The sequence below is a fragment of the Hirundo rustica genome, chromosome 3 (genome assembly GCF_015227805.2).
Source record: "Hirundo rustica isolate bHirRus1 chromosome 3, bHirRus1.pri.v3, whole genome shotgun sequence".
In the NCBI taxonomy this organism is placed as follows: Eukaryota; Metazoa; Chordata; class Aves; order Passeriformes; family Hirundinidae; genus Hirundo; species Hirundo rustica.
In genome coordinates, this window is record NC_053452.1 from 4324088 (window position 1) to 4342185 (window position 18098).

Sequence of the window (18098 nt, forward strand, 5' to 3'; positions counted from 1 at the left end):
GATCAAATTCACAAATACCTAAGCCTCAGCTTTTTAATTTCTTTTTTTTTTTTTTTTTTTCCTGAGCTTAAGCAAGAAATTAAATCAACTTCAAAACTGCATCACAAAGGGAACTGCTTTAGTGGATAGCTTGAATATTTAATTTTGTGTTTTCAAAGTGAATATTAAAATCTCTAGTTGCCATTGTCCTCCACAGGCTGGAGTCCCCAGCAGGCAGCAAGAGGGAATTTATTGCTAACAAGGAGAATTAATCAGCATAGGAACCTGTGAGGTAACAACCAAAACCAGCGCAGATGAGGAACCACAGCAGCACACTGAAATGGGAACACTTTGCTTTTCCACGCAGGTGATTCAGTGCCTGATTTTCTTGCCAAACTAGTCTACTGGCAGTTCCTCCTCTTAGACTTGAAGTGTTTAACACTTGATTTTCAATATCTAAGGCTGCTGCCAGGTTTTTAACCTCAGGGAGAACTTAAGCCACCAATCCCGGACACTGGTCTGGCCTTAGACCAGTCCCTGGCACTGAGTGTTACAATGAGGTGAATCTAATCCCTCATGTTCAATCAAAACCAGGTCATTGCTGCAGGGATTTGATGTTTATCAGCCACTATCTATACACAATTACTTATAAACAACATCTATTATATAATAAAAATGCTACTGCATAGAAGAATGATATTGTTTTCTAAGGAATATCTCTATTTTTGCTTTCTAGCCTCTACACCAAATAAAATACTAACATCAGATCCCAGGATGAGATCCTTCCAATCATTTATTAAGTAATGGCTTGTATACCATGACACTAATAGATTACTTTTGCCTCTGCATAAAATTCTGCTTTCCTTAAAAATAAGCTGACTAGAATTTCCCAAAGAATTGCCTTGTACCTTTTAAAACACATGCAGTAAAATCATCTGTGGAAAAAATCCACTATGCAAAATATGACACTAACAATAAATCAGCTGTCCCATGTGCTGTTCAGCACTGTAATAAAATTATGAACCTTGAATAATGCAGTAAGCCCATAAATTTTTGTATGACTTCACAAGCTTCTGCGGAGTAATTCACATACACTTCTTATTTTCTCTGTAAGTCAAGAAAGATGCCTACGCTCACATGCTAGTCCAGGAGACAATTAAAGACACATCCAACTGGTCACAGCCTGATCTGGTTCATGACATTAAAGTCCTGGACTAGATCTGACGCAGAAAGATACCTTTTGTTTATTTGATTTCGTTACTGATCCAAAGAGCAAGCAAAGCCATGAACTCAAATCACAACACATAACACCTCAGGGAAAACGTACTAAAGCAACTAAAGCAACTAAAACATCACCTGGTGGCAAAATGAAATTTGGATTTGTACACACAGGCTTAAATACGTGGAATATGCTCACCAGAAGGCGAAAAAGGAGGCAACGTGTTTAACCTAGCAGAGGCGCTGCAAGGCTCAAAGGTCATTCACAAAAAACAGAGGCACTGCTGCTAAGTCAGCCATTGTACAACAAGCCCTTCTCCTCTCTGCCATGGGAAGCACACTTTTATTTTGGTTTGGTTTATGGGGGTTTTTAAATGGAAATGAAAAAAACCCCTGTAATTATTTAAATACCTCAGCCCCAACATGAACAAATGTACATGCCCTGTATTTCCACCCAGCAAATTCTGAGCTGCCTTGAAGACCATGCAAACACCAAGAATGTACATCCACAAAGTAACGGGGTTTGCTCTGAAATGTCAGCCCTAAAGAGTAAATTCACAACTGGTGAAATCTGCCACGTCTCTCTCTCCAGACACAGCAGCCTTTTATCCAGTTCTTATAGGTACGTCACAGAAGTAAAAATACTGAGCCAGGCAACACCAGCCAGATCTTGAATAATAAATAAGACAGCAGTACACTTCTCTGCTGTTCTTCTTTTCAAAACAGCCACAGAATAATAAATCAGAACATCATTTGAAATGGATGGAGTTGTGTCCTGGGTCCAGAATAGATACCTGAGGTGCCTGCAAGCCCTCCTGGTATTCCAGTTCCAGGTGCTCAGTACAGGCTCTACTTGGCCACAGAATGAGCAAGTAAAGAGCTCACCACAACAGTGATTTCATTTTGCAGTCATTACTGAAAAAAACTTCAATTTCCTCAACGATCACCAACCATCTGGGATTAGGTCAAAGGAAAAACTAGTGGTATTACAGCCAAAAGAAGATAAACTGACTGCAAACAACAAATTGCTACTGCTTAATTTACAACAATTAATATAGCTGAGATTACAGGAAGTAAGAATTCTAATAATCCAGCTTCAGAGTTTACAGGAAGACAGGTTGGCTGTCCCCCACCTCTTATCTAACAACTTATTTCGCAAAATTTAAAGTTTTTCACTTCTTGGGTTTAAAAGCAAACAAACAAAAAGGCAGTTGAAAAAAAACCATGGAGTCTCACTTTAACACTTGCATTTATCTTCATTAAGGTAGCATTATTTTAAAGTTACAGTTATGAAGAAAAATAGCTTTCCTGAGGTCATGTCATACTGTATTATTTTTTCTATATTGAACAGATTTCTTTGTCAAGTAGCTGATGATCCTCTCTACATATCACTTAGCGCTACAATGTCACACAATCACTTATTTTACTTTTACCTCAGTAATGGCCTTCCTATTTCCCCTGCAGGCAAAATGAGAAAACCAACATCAGTTACAGTGCTGGCTGGTGCTCTCCAGCATCTGAGCATCAGTTTTTTCTTTAAAAAGGGTGCAGTAAACACACTTTTATTTCCCACAGGGTAAAGCACATGGGGAATGCTGTATACCAACCAGGCAGATCTAAGCACAGACATTTCCCAGCTCCAAAGAAGTGGAAAGAAAACAGAAATTAATTCTTAGGTACCAAGGTTGTTAGGTGTTTCCCCAGTGAACAAAAAGAAAGTCCAAATGCATCCAGCTAAATGCCGTCTAACTCTGTGGTTGTTTGCTAATGCTTGGCTCAGAGGTATATAGTCAAACTAAAAAAAAAAAAAAAATAGGAATCACAAAGACTCAAGAAAATGTTAGGTTGGGCAGATTTTTTTAGATGTAGAGAATTCTTTTTTTCCAATCTATTTTTTAAAATAAAACCAGGTTATTGAAATACCCTCCATTACTTTCCCCTGCATCTTCACCCGACACAGGAAAAAAGAGTAAAAAATTGAGGCAAGCATGAGACTTCACTAAAAAGAAGCAGCCAAATGAATTTTTGTTTATAATAAACACACTGCTTCATGAATCACCTCTTGGCATTCTTAGCCTGCTCCACAATTTTCAGGTTGATGGGGAGAAAACCTGAAGCACATCACCAGTTGTTAATTTCTCAGAGCCAGGGCTCTGAAGGCAAAAACAAGTTAACCTACAGGACTGACACCTATTTCTGCTCAGCCAAAAATTCCTTCATTTTCAGAGGGGAGGCACAAGAACCTTGAAGCTGTACCTACAACACACCAAAGAGGTATGTTCATAGGGAGTCATAAGGCAATAAAATTAGTAAAAATAAAAATAAACTAAGCAACTTGTTGCTGTTAAAGATTTTCAGGGCAAGTGGCAAATTTAAAGCCTTGGATTGTGGAGGGAACTCCTTGGTTTCTTTAATTCGGGGGGAAATGAAAAGGGGAAAAAAAGGCATATAAGTTGTCAGAGAGATGTGAGTCCTTGGATTATTTTATTATAATAGGAAATGCAAATTGTGCAATGACTTCCACAGAAAAAAAAAAGAAAAATCTCTGAACACACTTCTCGTCTAGCTTGAGCGTTCCACTTTATTAAAAACCTGGCCCACATTCCCCTTCCAATGGATAGTTTTCCCGTTCAGATACTTTGACTGTGCATTAGTTTGACCCAGTGAAGATGAGAGACTCACAGAGGTATAAAGCTGGCAGCAGAGAAATGAAGTCCAAGCCCATTATTCTTAGTTATGTCCCTGTAAGAAACAGCTGACAAGTCCATCAATACATCAAATAAGTGCTTGCTGGGCACTGAGCTGCAGAAAAGGTTGTGTTTGCAATGTTTTGATGGCAGCCAGCACTTGGAGCCTCTCAGAGGGATAAGCAGGAAGGGAAAGGGAGCTAAACAGTCTTGCTCCTGCCAATGAGCCCAACATCTAGCAAAATCTGCCATGGGCTCTTCTCATCAAACGTGGTAAGATCCAGATCACACCTAGCATCAAGGTCTGTTCAGCGACACGTGGGTGGTAAGTGAGAAATATTTTTCCATCACTGTAAGAAAATCTACAGCTCAGAGGACTCAGCAGTCCTCCAGGTCCAGCCATTTAGCATGACACGCTCTGGCAAGGAGCGGTCACTCGTGCTGGGAGAGCCAACCCTTCCCTGCAGGCACTGGCACCCACGTGGCAGAGCCCACAAACACTGACAATTATCAGCAATGCTCACAGCAAAGGGCAGCAATACTGGGCTTGTGGCTGCAATGGCACTCAGACAACAAACACGGCACGTTGTTAAAGATGCCTGCTCCTAGAGGCTACACCAACCCATTGTTACAGAACAGCCACACCGCAGCTTTGCAAAGAGGGAAACCAAAGTGGCTTAGGTGGTTTGGGAGGTGACTACAACAGAGAGACCTGGTCCGTGTGGGTTACTGAGAGGTTAGGACAGAGAAAACTAGTCTGGGGATGCAGGGGAACTGAAAGTGAAAGCAGACAAGACAGAAAACTGGTTGGGTATTTTCCTTCTCATGAAAGGCTTCTCAGCTGATAGAGAACTGAAGTTAACAACCACACAGCTGGTGTTTCACCTAAATTGCATTAACATGGAGGACAAATGAACACATAAAAGTGACCTTGTAGATGAAGCGAAAGGAGGAGAAAATTTCAGGGAAGAGACTCAAAAAACCGTAACGCAAACTATTACCTACATTTCTTCCATCACAAATAGCAAGCGGAGCTTGATTTACAATCCTGAGAGTTAAAAGGTCTTGAAGACCTATTGTGTTTTATTCCAGTTGTATGCTGACCTCATTAGCATCCCAGGGGAGAATTAATAATGTGACTAATACCTGTCAAGACATGCTGGGCTCTCAGGGATTTTAATGCACCAATTCAGATGCTTTGGCATTAATTAAAAAGGTTGCATTTCTTATTCTAATTTAATCCAAAATTACAGAGAGAAAAACTGGAATCTTCAGAATGTGCTTGTGTAAATCCATACCTACTAAATTTTTCAAATATTTAAGATTTTAACTAATACATGATCATTCCAGATTCTTCTGTTAAAGATTAGTATATTTGATTGTAGCTAATGTTTTCACAGTAATTTACTGGATGTTTAAATTTAAGAAGTGTCCTAGACATCATTAGATGACTGACAGAAAGATTCACAGCTACATCTGTCAGACGTGGTATCACGGTTGACTAATCCTGCAAATGAGTTAAGTGCCACTGAATTAAAGTGATTTCATTTCTCACAAGAAGGAATTCTAAAAAACTTGTGCTAGCATTGAAATTATGAAGTCTTTGAACACAGAAAAGTCTTCATCCTTACCTTTGTATATATTTAAAACAGAGATTCACTTAATTTAACAAAAGTCAGAACACAATTTGAAAAGCATTTCCAACAATTCCCAATCTACATCAATGCTTACAGGTAAGGACAGCACAGGGAGCGTGTGACTGGGGTATCCACTACCATACACATTTAAGTTTCACAGAACAACAGCTATGCAGTACTGGAAGGAGCCCAAATTTCATCAAATACAAGCTCCTGTTCCACATGAAAACATGTTATCCCAGGCAGTCATGTTTCCACAGCCCTTGGCATCATTATTGGCTCTGCTGAAGTCTGTGCCTCTTACTGCAATGCTTAAAAAAAGAAATAAATAAAAAAGGCAATGAACAGTAGAACAAACATGAAAAACTTGCTATTTATATGATCTGTCAAATTGCTGATTTTTAACACAAAAACTACCACTGACTTTAATGTGGCCAGCATTTTATTGGTCGTTGTGCACTGCTATTCAGTACCCAGGTAAGAGGTGTTCATTATGCACATTGCTTCTATTGGGAATGAAACAGAAATTATGAACATTATACTTAAATCAAAGCAATCTGAAATAAAGCAGGTGTCTAAAAATATCTTAACTACCTACACAGCTGCCAGGAAGTAAAAGATTAATATGAAGACCACAAATGCATACAAATAAAATCAAACAATGCAAAGCAAACAATCATGCCAAGATGAAGTCCCGGGACAGAAAACATTGAATTAATTTCAAATTAACCAAATTAATTTACAGATACAGTGAAGGGGAGGTGTTTAAAGTACTGGAGATCATCTGTAGCTTTATTTACTGTATTTAGGCCATTTTGATTCCACAGAAGAAAAGGCACTACTTGTGAATTACAGGTCTCCTACACTCCTTTGCTTTGCAAGACTGGCTTATCCAGAGGGCTTGGCAAAAACTCTCCTTTTAAAACCAGTTGAAAGTGCAGTAGTTAAGAGTGGGTTTGTGACTTTCCTTGCCCACTGGGCCCAAAAAACTCTCCCTTAACCCCATCAAATTTAGATGAAGCTTTGTCAGGGAACAGCGCTCTCCACGTGCACCATCTAACTCAGACTTCCCTGGTGATACCTTGGTAACCAAAAATAACTACAGCATGAATTTTAATTAGGTTGCATCTAAGCATTAGTGGATATTCAGGGATTTCCACACTGGTTTATGTCTTAAACAATATCAGCAGCTGAAATAACTGTTCTTTGAGAAACAGAAAACAAAGGTTTTAAATGGAAAAATCTTTAAAAATTATCTGGGCTATTTTCAACACAAAATGCATTACTTTCATTTTGGGGAAAGGAAAGCTCTTTCCTTCAACTTGTAGAATTTGGTTTTAAAATTATCTGGTCCTCACTGCTTCCAGGGGACCACGTGTCTGACCCTCTCCTCCCAAGTGCACAACGCACCAGAGTTGGAATTTGTCACTGCTGTTTTAATTCACCACGTTCTGGATGTCAAATATTTAAAATTAGGTTGAACTGATCCAAACCAAAAATGTTTTGCTTTCATTTTCCCATGGACACTTTAATTTTATAAAAAGACTTACTTGGAGAAACCCCAGAGAGAGGCACAAGCCAATTCCAAAAGCACCAGGCAGAACTGACGCAGAAATGTCATCTCCTCTTTCACCCTTGTGCATTTCTCATTTCAACAATTTTAATTTACTTTCCACAGACGATGCCTTAAGTGAAAATTAATACTAGTGCTTTATGATTAAAGCAATTAGCCACCTTGCACTTTCTCAGTGTGCAACTGATTAAGTGCATTGATTATAGAGAAAAATAAATGCTGCAGACAATGAGTGGTTGTTAGCTTGCAAAGTAAGTATTTTGGCACCATCTCACATTGCTTGCACACCAGGCATGTGTTTAACTTGAAAATCATCTCTTTCAGGTGGTTCTAAGACAGAATAAAGCTGGAAACTTTTTGCAGCATGCATTGATCTGAAAATAATCTCAGGCAAATGCAGATACAATCATATGAGTACCTTTTGATTCCAAAGGAACAGTGTTTTGAGGTTATTTTATAGCCAGTATAAATCAGTGCATCCCCCTGGAGAGGCCAACATCAGCAGAGTGGTGCCAACTCCAGCTGCATGGATGGTACTAAGCACCAAGCCCCAGGTCCTGACACAGCATTCAGGGTACAGATCTCTTAAAATGGGCTTTAGCAAAGACATTCACAGAATAACTTGCAGTGGAAGAAATCCAGTTTTCAGCTGTAAACACAGCCCTGTGACAGAAATCATCTGTCCTTAAGGCTATCACACCTCCCTCACAAGTCACAGCCTCCTCTGAGGAAAAAGCCTCTTCCTGTGCCCTCTGGCCATATGAAATAATCCAGTGGGAAAAGAGCCTTTAAATTCTTTCTGCTGTTTGATTGAGTTTAAAACTAGAGATTTCAATTACAGAAAATTTTTTATCTTTCATTAAATAGGAAGACCCTGACATCTCCTTTACGCAGGCTTCTCTCCCCCATTGGCAGTGCTCTTGTTAAGCAGCACCAAGGCACAGAGCAGAGGAACTGCACAGTCATCTTATTTAGTCTTTAATACACCAGCACCAATGATAGGTACCTTTAATAACAGTTACTTTTGGGAGCAGGGAAGGACTGTTTGTAGGAGCCCGTTATGTTTTCCAAGATTTGAAGCGTTTTCTGTTTGTGACTAACTCAGGACACCCCTCCAGGTACACTGAGGACCTTACATGCCTGGCTGATATGATCAGAGAAGGCATCATCTCTTTTTTTAGCCTTTAATTATGTTCTGAGAAAAAAAAAAACAAAAACAAAACCAAAAATAACAACAACAAAAAAACACCCACCAAAAAAAAAACCCCAAAACAAACCAAACCAACCAAACAAAAAAAACCAAAACCAAAACAAAACAAAAAACAAAAAGCAAACAAAAAAAGCCCACAAAAACAACAACCACCAGATTGCACAGAACACAGAAATGAGCCCAGAAGCTGATCCTGCACGGAATAACAGAAAAAAATAGCCACGTCTGAAAGAGAGAATTTCATCCTTTTCCCAGTAACTTCTAATTTCTGCCAATGAAACTTGATGGTCATGCATGTCCATTCTAAATGCTGAAATCAGGCCCTGAGCTGCCAGAAGCCACCTGAGCAGCATAAACAGCCCAACAGCTTTGACTGCTAAGGCATCAGTCAGCCTTGCATTTAAACAGCTGATCCATCCTCCCAGCCTGGCAGAAGAGAGGCTTCATTCTGTCTCAGCAATTTCTTGAAGCAGATTGTGGCAGAAATTTCATCAACAGCCTTCATCCACCAGTGTTCTAACTGAATTGTCAGTGCTAGCAGAAGGATGCATTGTGAATTCATCCCAGGGTTTGGTTTTAGGGTTTATGCTAGTGTTTATTTTAGAAAACCTATTAGCAGGAACCCAACTCCAAAGCAACAGCAAAAATCTAATTAGTGTTGTGCTGAAACAGGTTTATCCCGTTCTTTATTTTTTGGTAATAAATGTTGTTTTTAACATTACAATTAAAAATGGAGTTTGCTCATAAAATACTTTAATGTATCAGAAGCAAATGTTTATTGAAATGAAGTGTCATTGGGCATGTGCCCAATAACCTTTTGAAATGCAGTAGGAAATGCAGTGTAACTGTCTCAGGGTCTTTTGAAAATCATGCCATGGGAATTAGATCTCATAAAGCTGCCTGAAATCATTCCCTGACACTAGGCCAGTGTGAACCTGACTCTTCTGTGCTTTGTGTTTAAAATCCCTGAGGGTTCCCTGGGTTCATATTAAGTGCAGAGACACTGGGAGCTTTTCAATGCCTTCAGAGTGTTTCCTACAAAATTTGCTCTTCGAAGGGTAATATTTTTCTCCCCACCCGCTGTATGTGGAGTCTATTGGACTAAGGAAAAAAATCAGCTGGGATTTCGGGGTGGGAGGGTGGTGGGTCACCAAGGCTGGATCAATAAATGTCAGTGGAGCTTTGTCAGCTCTACAAAATCCCACAACGAGGCCCCAGAGATTTTTAGTGAAGATACTGATGGTTTGTACTGGTCAGTCATTGTGATCAGGCTCATGGCTGCCAGAACAGCTCGCTGGTTCTTTTTGGGGAGGCCAAAGGACACTCAAAAATTCATGGTAATGAAGGAAAAACAGACTTTCTAAAAGTAAGAAGACCCTTCCTGCTGTTGCTACGCTGTGCTGCACATATTGCAGTGTGAAATTTACTGCCCGTACTATTTTTTTATTCCTTTTGTGGCTGTAAGGATTATTCCATGATGTTTTTGTTCCTCTAGCAAACAATGGCAAATGCAGCTCAGAACAGAAGTGGAACATCTCCCCGCTTCACTGCTTATGTGATAAGATAATTATTCCAAAAATAAGCTCCCACTCTCAGCAAGGCAGGGGGAGGTGTGATGGTATTGGCTGGAGACAAGTTGCCAGAAGTTACGAGAGAGAGACTGCTTTGTGTTTGGAGATGCTGACAAAGTGGAAAGAGAAGATAGGTTAAGAGCATCAGCTGTCCACATCTGAAGGAGAAATGGCAGATGACAGAAAACTTTGACTAAGCTTGAGGTAAATCCAAAAAGCCTTCCCTCATTCCTTACAAAGGGCTTTTCCTGCATAAAAAGGAGTTTGAGTTTGTCACTCCAGTTTGACTGACAGCTGGCAAAGACCTTGGAAGACAAGGCTGCACCGTAAGGACTCATAGTACAGAGAAGAAAAGAGAGGAGGTTTGGGGAAGGCTAGCAATGAAGCACTGCTCAGGCTGATGCTTGCTTGCACATGTTACATCTGTGCAATTCTACAGAGTTCAAAGTCTTTTAACTTGCTATCTATTACTAAGAATTGCTGATTGATTCTCATTCTACACGTACCAATACTTTGTGAAAATGTTACCTACCCACATAGTCACCTCCAGTTCTCCTACAGCGTTTCTCTTGCTCTCTCTCTCTCTCTCTCTCTATCCTTAGGTTTTCTGAAAAAAAGCTGTCAGCTTCAGGCAGAGTTCAGACACTGAAACCAGCAATTTTTAACTCCTGGCCCGAGTCTCTTGGAGGAATTCTGATTTTTCTAACTACTGCTAATCAGAGACAAACCCACTTACAGGAGATGATCAACTCCCTGCTGCTCTAAGTGGGATAATGCTGCTACACTGCCCTTCACCAGCAGACAGTGGCCAAGGATAAAATACCACAAGAAAAAACTGGTATCAGAGAGAGCTCAGCTTGTTTCTGTTTGTGGCACAACAAATCTCTACTTGCTTAGTTTTTTCTTTAAAACAGCTTGCTGTGTCCATCTCCAACAGCTGGTTTTTCTCCCTTTTAATTAGACATATCTCAGACGCAGCCCCTGTAACCTGACTTTTCTTTCTCGCTCAGATGCGGTATCTTGGAGAAGTCAGTCCTGAAAATTGCTGGGTTTATAGGTACATTATGATTTGAAAGCAAACCATGGCGTACATTAGGCCCCAGCTTTTTAATTAGCAGTTCATAATGAAGGGCTCTCTATGCGGTGAAAAAAATAATTTCCTGAAGGTTTCCAAGGTTCCCTGCAGGGTTTCCAAGGCTTGGAAGAAGAAAATATAGCTCATTTGACAATGAGTCTCTCCGCATTCACAGTGTAGAATGGAAAATTCCAGCTTTGCCATAACCCCCCAATCCCAGAAAAGCAAGGAGCTACACTGCAGCAAGCCAGGAGGCAATGCTGGGAGAGCAGTCCACCCACAAGCCGTGAGCAGGCACATGTCTTTCCATGTATATAAAGAGCATTAAAACCAGAAATGGATGATTCAAGCAGTAAATCATAAAAAACTACAAAGAAAAAATATGGATGGAAGTGCACTCCATATGATAGGTCAAAGTTCAGCGCTCTTAAGAGAACATAGGAAGTTTTCTTCTTTAGAAAGATCTTCCTCTTTCCTGACCCTGCATTTCATCTAAGTGCTAACCTCCATTAAACTATTCAAGCAAGAAAACCAGAAAGTCAAAATCATAAAAGCCAAATTAAACTGAGGAACCAAGGCCACGGTTTTACACTTGGAAATGCTCAACTGCCAAACCTACCACCTTTGAGAGACTTTCTCGTTGCTCCCAATTTTCCAAGCAAGATGTATGGACACTGCCAGGGTATGTAGGCTTTAATACAATTGAGAAACTTTTTATTTCCTAAAAATAAACAACACAACTTCAGAAGAAGCTGCCCCAAAGTGCAGATACAGTGAAACACCAAGGAGTAGTACAAAGATGACTATAATTGCTATGCCTGAAGCGGGTTAACCCCTCATTCCTTAAGAGACTCGTTCCATGGCCTTTTTACATCTAAACCGATCTTTTTCTTCAGCAGAATTTAATTCCTTATCTTTAGTTCATGCCCAAATTACTACTGGGAAAAAGGCCCCCGTGGGCTCTGAGGGACAGCAGATGCTGCCAGAGCAGGAACTCCTGGGACTCAAGGAGGCCCGTGCAGCCTCGCAGGGAGAGGCAAAGAGCAGGGGAACCAAGCCCTGCACTCACTCTGCTGTGGCTGGGCAAGGTTTTAGCAGCAGGAGAAGGAGCCAGCCTTGTCCTTAACCAGCCACCTCCCAGACAAAGCACTGTGGCAGCCTAGGACCACAGAGCTCATGTGCTAAGTCCTATTTTTGAATTTCAGCATTAAAGCCTGGAGGTCTTGTCACCTTCAAGATCTTTTGGATGGGATTTCTGCTGCTCCATTAATGACTGTCTTGTCAACTAGCCATTCGCTTCTGCATTTTGTACTAGCCAGCTAATCTTCTCTTTTCCCTCCACAGCATGATCACTGCTGCACTACAGAACATCCCATCACTTGGACAAAGTCACTTCTGCATAAATCTTTTCAGATTCTCGTTTCAAAGTCAGTCTTCTCACAAGTCTTCCATGACTGCCATTAAAGGTTTGATGACCCCATGCCCAGACAGCTTTTCTTTCCAATTTTCATCCTAATATCTCTTTACTTTCAGATTTTTCTCCAGCTACATTATTTCAGGATTTCTACCATCATCTCTGTGCATCATTCTTCTCTGTCATTTTCCATTAATTTCCACAATACTCACCATTACCACTCCAAAACCACTCTATTTCTGCTAAACCTGACAAATATTTATCCATCAAACAGAAAATATTTTGGAGTTAAAAGAGAAAACACTGTATTACAACAGAGTCTAGTTTTGATTTCTGGGCATGACTGTAGATTCACTCTTAACAGAACTGTTACATCGGGCATATTGTGCCGACTTTTTGCTTGTCTATTTGAAACATGATTTTTAGAAACAGAATATTCCCACATAATTTGTCCACACTTGCTGTTGAAAAGTGAATGTAGATCATGTGCTTTGCCCACGTCACACAGTAGAAACACACACAGAGCACAATTCCTGCAAAGAAAAAGGCTGCCTTTTACAGATTCCTTTATTTCTATCAATTTATGGGAACATCCTACTGGGTTATTTCACTTGGGAGAGAATTCTGCTGTCAGGGCACAGGGTTTAATTAGCTGCTACTAAGCCAGTTCGTAAGGAGTGAAACTGGCTAATCTGCATTCTGTGGTCAGCTGTTTCCCAAATTCCTTCTCTAAAGCCTTCTATATGCCTTCTATGTCCCCTTAACGATCTACCAAATGTGCTTTGCTACTTGCAACACAAATAGGTTTCCATCCTGTGTGTTATTATGTTCCAAACTGCACATACATAAAAATGTCTTCCTCATTTTGGAGCTGTTCTATCCAAGCGTCTGATATATTTTTTTTCCCGTAATCTCCAGCTCACCTTGTTCCTCTTTTCATTTAATTGCAATTACAAACTAAACCACATTGCTCAGCTGAAGCAGCCTGGGTTTCCCTCAGGAAGGGACCTGAAGGCACCTGGAGATAGGAATGCTAGTGCCAATGGAGGGTTGGAGGGAGACAAAGAGTTAAGACATGCAAAAACATTCAGTCCAAAGGTCTGAATCCTGAGATAGATTTCAGGAATAATCAATTTGCATAGCATGTGCTGAGAATATACAATCTGCCCTGCATACGCTTTGAAGCACTGGATCAAAAAACCTGTTATAACGGAATGAAACTCTTCCTGGAGGTTTCAAAGGCTAATACATGCCTTGTCACAGCCCGCAGCTCCATGGGCCTCCAAGTGACAGGGGCATTCTGCATCTTAATAGCAGAACTTGCAGCCAATTCACAGGTTGCTCATTTACTAAATCAAATATTACAAACTGCAGCTTGTTTAATGTGACACAGGACTGTCACTCCTCCACAAAGAGCCTTGTCACCTTTCCACTCCTTGCACAGGCAGTCCCATTTCCAGTCTGCTTCTTTCACTGGGAAACGTACCATCACTAAGATCAGGAGTCCAGCTGTACTTCTGTTCGACCCTCTATTTAAAATTTTGTAGCAGAGGGACTATAATAACAAGAAAATTCACATCTTACAGAAAAGGTCAGCATGAACTTACGTAGTTTGATGCAAGATCTGGATGCAGATAATCAATTCCTGCAATAAGACAACGACAGAACAGAAAACCAAAGGTTAAGAGTTTCAAAAAAGATTTCCTAATGATGACAGAACAAGATTCCTTTACAACCAGAGGAAAATAATCACGGTGAATAATGCAACTGATTGAAGTGAGATTCCAGTTTTTAAATGTGGACTTTTCAAACATTTATGTCAAAATCCAGATGCCATTTGAAAAAGTGAGCTGAATGACAAAGTTTATTGTTTTGTAGACTGGATCATATTTACTTATAAGGATTAGGTTAAATCACAATTTATCTTCGCGTAAGTTTTGTCACCTCAAAGCATACCCAAACTAACAAGATTGGTAAGCACTGGATAAGTACAGGATAGAAAACCAAGTATTTTAACCACTGTAAACTAAGTGGAAAATTACCTAGAGTAGACTTGGGGTGATCACTAAGGCAAACATTGCAGATTATATGCATGAAAGAGAACTTTTAATATTGGATTAAACCATTTTAGCAAACACCTGTGTCTAGGCTCCACATTTTGGTAGCGTGCCAAAGATTCTAACAGAGCACTGGTGGGTAATATCCTCATCCTATTGCATGGCATCTTTCTACACACGGGAAATGTAAAAATCCCAGTAGATGGTGTAACAGAGGCAGAAGATCTGCACTCAGCTGGGATAAGATGACCTATCACACAGCCAGTTAAAACATACAAAGAAATGGCCACCAACCTCATGCTACATTTTCATCATCACCTCTCTATCCTGTTTTTCCAACCACCTCACCATTACATTCTCTATTTTATTTGCAAGGAGAATGCCATGTTATCATAGCAATTCTGACGGAAAGATTACTTCTCATTTTGTAGGGTCCTTAGCACTAGATTTGCACTAGGAGACCCTTGTTACTGATCCAAATGCTAGATGGACAATAAAAACCTCTATGAAGAATCCTGTTATTCGAGCTGTCTTTTTTTAGAGTTACTAGAAACAAATTATAAGGCAAATTACTCCCTTCTCTAAAAGCTGTATCTGATGGACCATCAGTTTTATTGGCGCAAAGCTCAAATGGTTTTCCATCGTTCCCACCAGAGTTGTGCCTTGCTGATCTGAAAGCCAAGTCCTGCCCCTGTGAGATCAGTGAAATTTTGACACAAGAGATCATCTCTCAGATGAGACTGATCTTTTGTCAATACACAGATCAGGTTGATCAAGGCCTTCTCCAACCTGGCCTTGAACACTGCCACAACCTTCCTTGGCAACCTCTTACAGTATCTCATGACCCTCATAGCAAAGAATTTCTTCCTAAGATTCACATGTCTGAGTTTACTTTCTTACTTCCACAAAAACCTTGCCATAGGAGTAAGCAGGTGAGGAAGAGAAATAAGTGAGGACAGATCCTGGCTGACCCTAGGAAACATATGTGGATACAGAAGCTTTATTTATTTTTAATACTGTTCAGCCCCATTAGAAGAAAATATCCAAAATTTATTCCAAAGAACAGTGTTGAAAGACAGCATGGAATTCCCGTACTTCAGCAAGAACCCGTAAGTAGAGGAGCTGTAACTTCAACTGTAGCTTTTATTTTCATCTTTCCTGAACTTAGTCTGAAACTAGCAATATATCTAATATGCAGCCCTTCACTGACATTCAGCATGAAAGTGTTTAATTATTTCAGCTATGAAGGATGACTTTGAAAATAATATAATCCAAAAAACATTTTCTTAAATATTTTTTGCACAGCAATTACGTCCTCCAGTCAGTGCCTACAGAAGTCAAGGAGAGATTTTTCCTTAGGTTTAATGGCCATTACAGTGTGCCCTGGAAGATATCTGAGTGATAATTGCAAACTACTTGTAATGCTTGGATATCCATGCTTCAGTACCCCATCTTTGTATCATATTTTCCCTGAAGATCTCAAAGTATTTAGAGGCTGGTTGTCTCACCACTAAGCAATTGGTTATTAATTTTTAATCTTTTTTTTTTTTTAAACTTCAATTGCATGAAAAAAGTCTACTTAAAAGCATTAAATTAGCACTCGGTTTTCACTTACCATCATCCATAATTCCTATGGTTACTCCCTTCCCTGTGTATCCCAGCTCCCATGCTTCAGCTACATTAAGGTCAAGTCCAGGAGTCCCATCTGCTTGACCAGTGTTAATCTAATACATCAGTGAAAAAAAAAATAGCTTTTTTTACTTGACTGACATATTTCCACAGCCATTGTTTTTTTTCTTTATGTCTCTGCATGCATCTTTGGTAAAGAAAATATATTCCATATGTTTTTGGAGTACACATCTGTCCATAATAGTACCTACTGCAAGAATGCAGCTGTAAAAAAAAAGAAAAAAAAAAGAAAAAACCCAACACTGGCAAAATTCAATTTTTTGTGATTTATATGGTTTGGTTAAACACTGAATCTTTTGGACCCCAAAAAAGGACTTTTCTACTTAATATGTCAGCCAATGGGTCAATTCAGGAAAAAAGTTAGAACAATTGATTTTACAGAGGACTTTTTTTTTTGAGCAGGAAATACATTCTTTCTAAAAGCAGGGTTCTACTGTACAGCTTCCTAAATTTTTGTTACTGTGATCACTGCAACATTTTGATTAACTACCAGAAAATAAGTGAATTAATCCTCACTTTAATTTATCAACTCATCAAGGATAAAATCCCATCCATGCTAATATGCCTCCAATTCATTTGAAAACTCTTGCTTTAGGAAAAAAACCTGCAGCCATATTGGATGGATCCATAAAACATAAGAAATGGATTAAGAAGAAGAAACATTGTTCTTAAGCAAAAACGCCCTTCTTAAGTTAACAAGGCAGTACTGCATTTACTGTGTATTTCATCATAAATATGTTGCAACAATAAAACTGACCAGAATTACTTTATCAACTTTTTAAATAAAAAAATAATTTCACTTCAAAGTAAAAATATAAAGTGTTTTTTTATGACTAAAGACTTCTCCCTGGAAAAATATGACACAGAAAAACTGAAACAATTTAGCAAAATATGAATTTCCTTTGACATTAGCTTTAAGCAGAAATTCATCAGTTTTCAGCTGTTCTGTTTTTGACAAATGAAACTATATTCAAATTTCCATACGAAAAGCTTTAACTTTTACTAGCAAATACATTACAATATTTTGTTATAATTCCATAACAATATTTTACCCGGCAACAACTCAAAGACATGATTCATATGCAGTTCTACGGGTCACATCAGCACCCCAGTAATGCCCACAGGACAATCAGTACAGTTCTCTTTCAAGCCTTCTAAGGATCCTTCCATTGACTGAAATTAAATTTATCTCTTGAAATGTGCTGGATCTTCCCAATATAAAAGGGGTACAATTAAAAGCAACACAACAGAGCCTTGGATCCATTCCCAAGTCCTGCATTTGGAAAAAGCTGTTGTGAAACAGTGGAACTGCACAGAATGGCTTGAATGACAATTATTTAGTTATGATTGCTGTGATTTTTCTCTCAAAACTTACCAGGTACCACTGCTTTGTAAATAAAGGATCGTTCATGTTGATGTCAATGTCATTGATGTCTCTATATCCTCGTTTCCTTCTGATGAATCCCTCCTGCTGCACAGCTTTCCTCACCTGGAAGGGTTAATTTTTACACCATTAGCTCAGCATTCTTGACACACATAAAAAGCTTCTTTGAGACTTGTTTTCATGAGAGATAAGGGTTATGAAAACACATTCTTTGTGTTTGTGTCATTCATTTGCAACCTCTAAACCAGGGACTGATTGCAGTCAGAATTCACAAAGAGGTAGAAAACTCCACGACTACTGCAACAGCTGCGAGGGGAAGAGACTCCCCCAGAGTGTCCTCTCTGGAGAAAAGCTCAGCTTGAACATGTTTTAGACACCAAACAATCAGCATAAGAATGAGCCCCTCTCCACATCATTATCATGAGTCTTCTTGCCATAGTTTTATTTTTTGTTGCCACCGAAATAGAAGCTAAAATTATTTAGCTAATTCCAAATATGTCACAGCTCCAAGCTGTAGACATTTGACAAAATGAGGAAGCAGATCTCAACCACAGTTGTACTTCTTCAGATTTTTCCCCAGGGTATTATCAGACCATTAGATAAC

At 39.4% G+C, this 18098-nt stretch overlaps 1 protein-coding gene across 2 annotated transcripts in view; it reads right to left on the reverse strand.

The window, feature by feature from the left end:
• Positions 1 to 18098, reverse strand: part of PCSK2 (proprotein convertase subtilisin/kexin type 2) — a 102239-nt gene that overhangs the window by 34528 nt on the left and 49613 nt on the right. For both annotated transcript variants that reach the window (XM_040059104.2, XM_040059102.2), the window contains 3 exons: positions 17486 to 17599; positions 16037 to 16145; positions 13972 to 14009 (listed from right to left, as the gene is read on the reverse strand). In XM_040059104.2, the coding sequence (XP_039915038.1) occupies positions 13972 to 14009; positions 16037 to 16145; positions 17486 to 17599 (261 nt within the window). The remainder of the gene's footprint in view (positions 1 to 13971; positions 14010 to 16036; positions 16146 to 17485; positions 17600 to 18098) is intronic.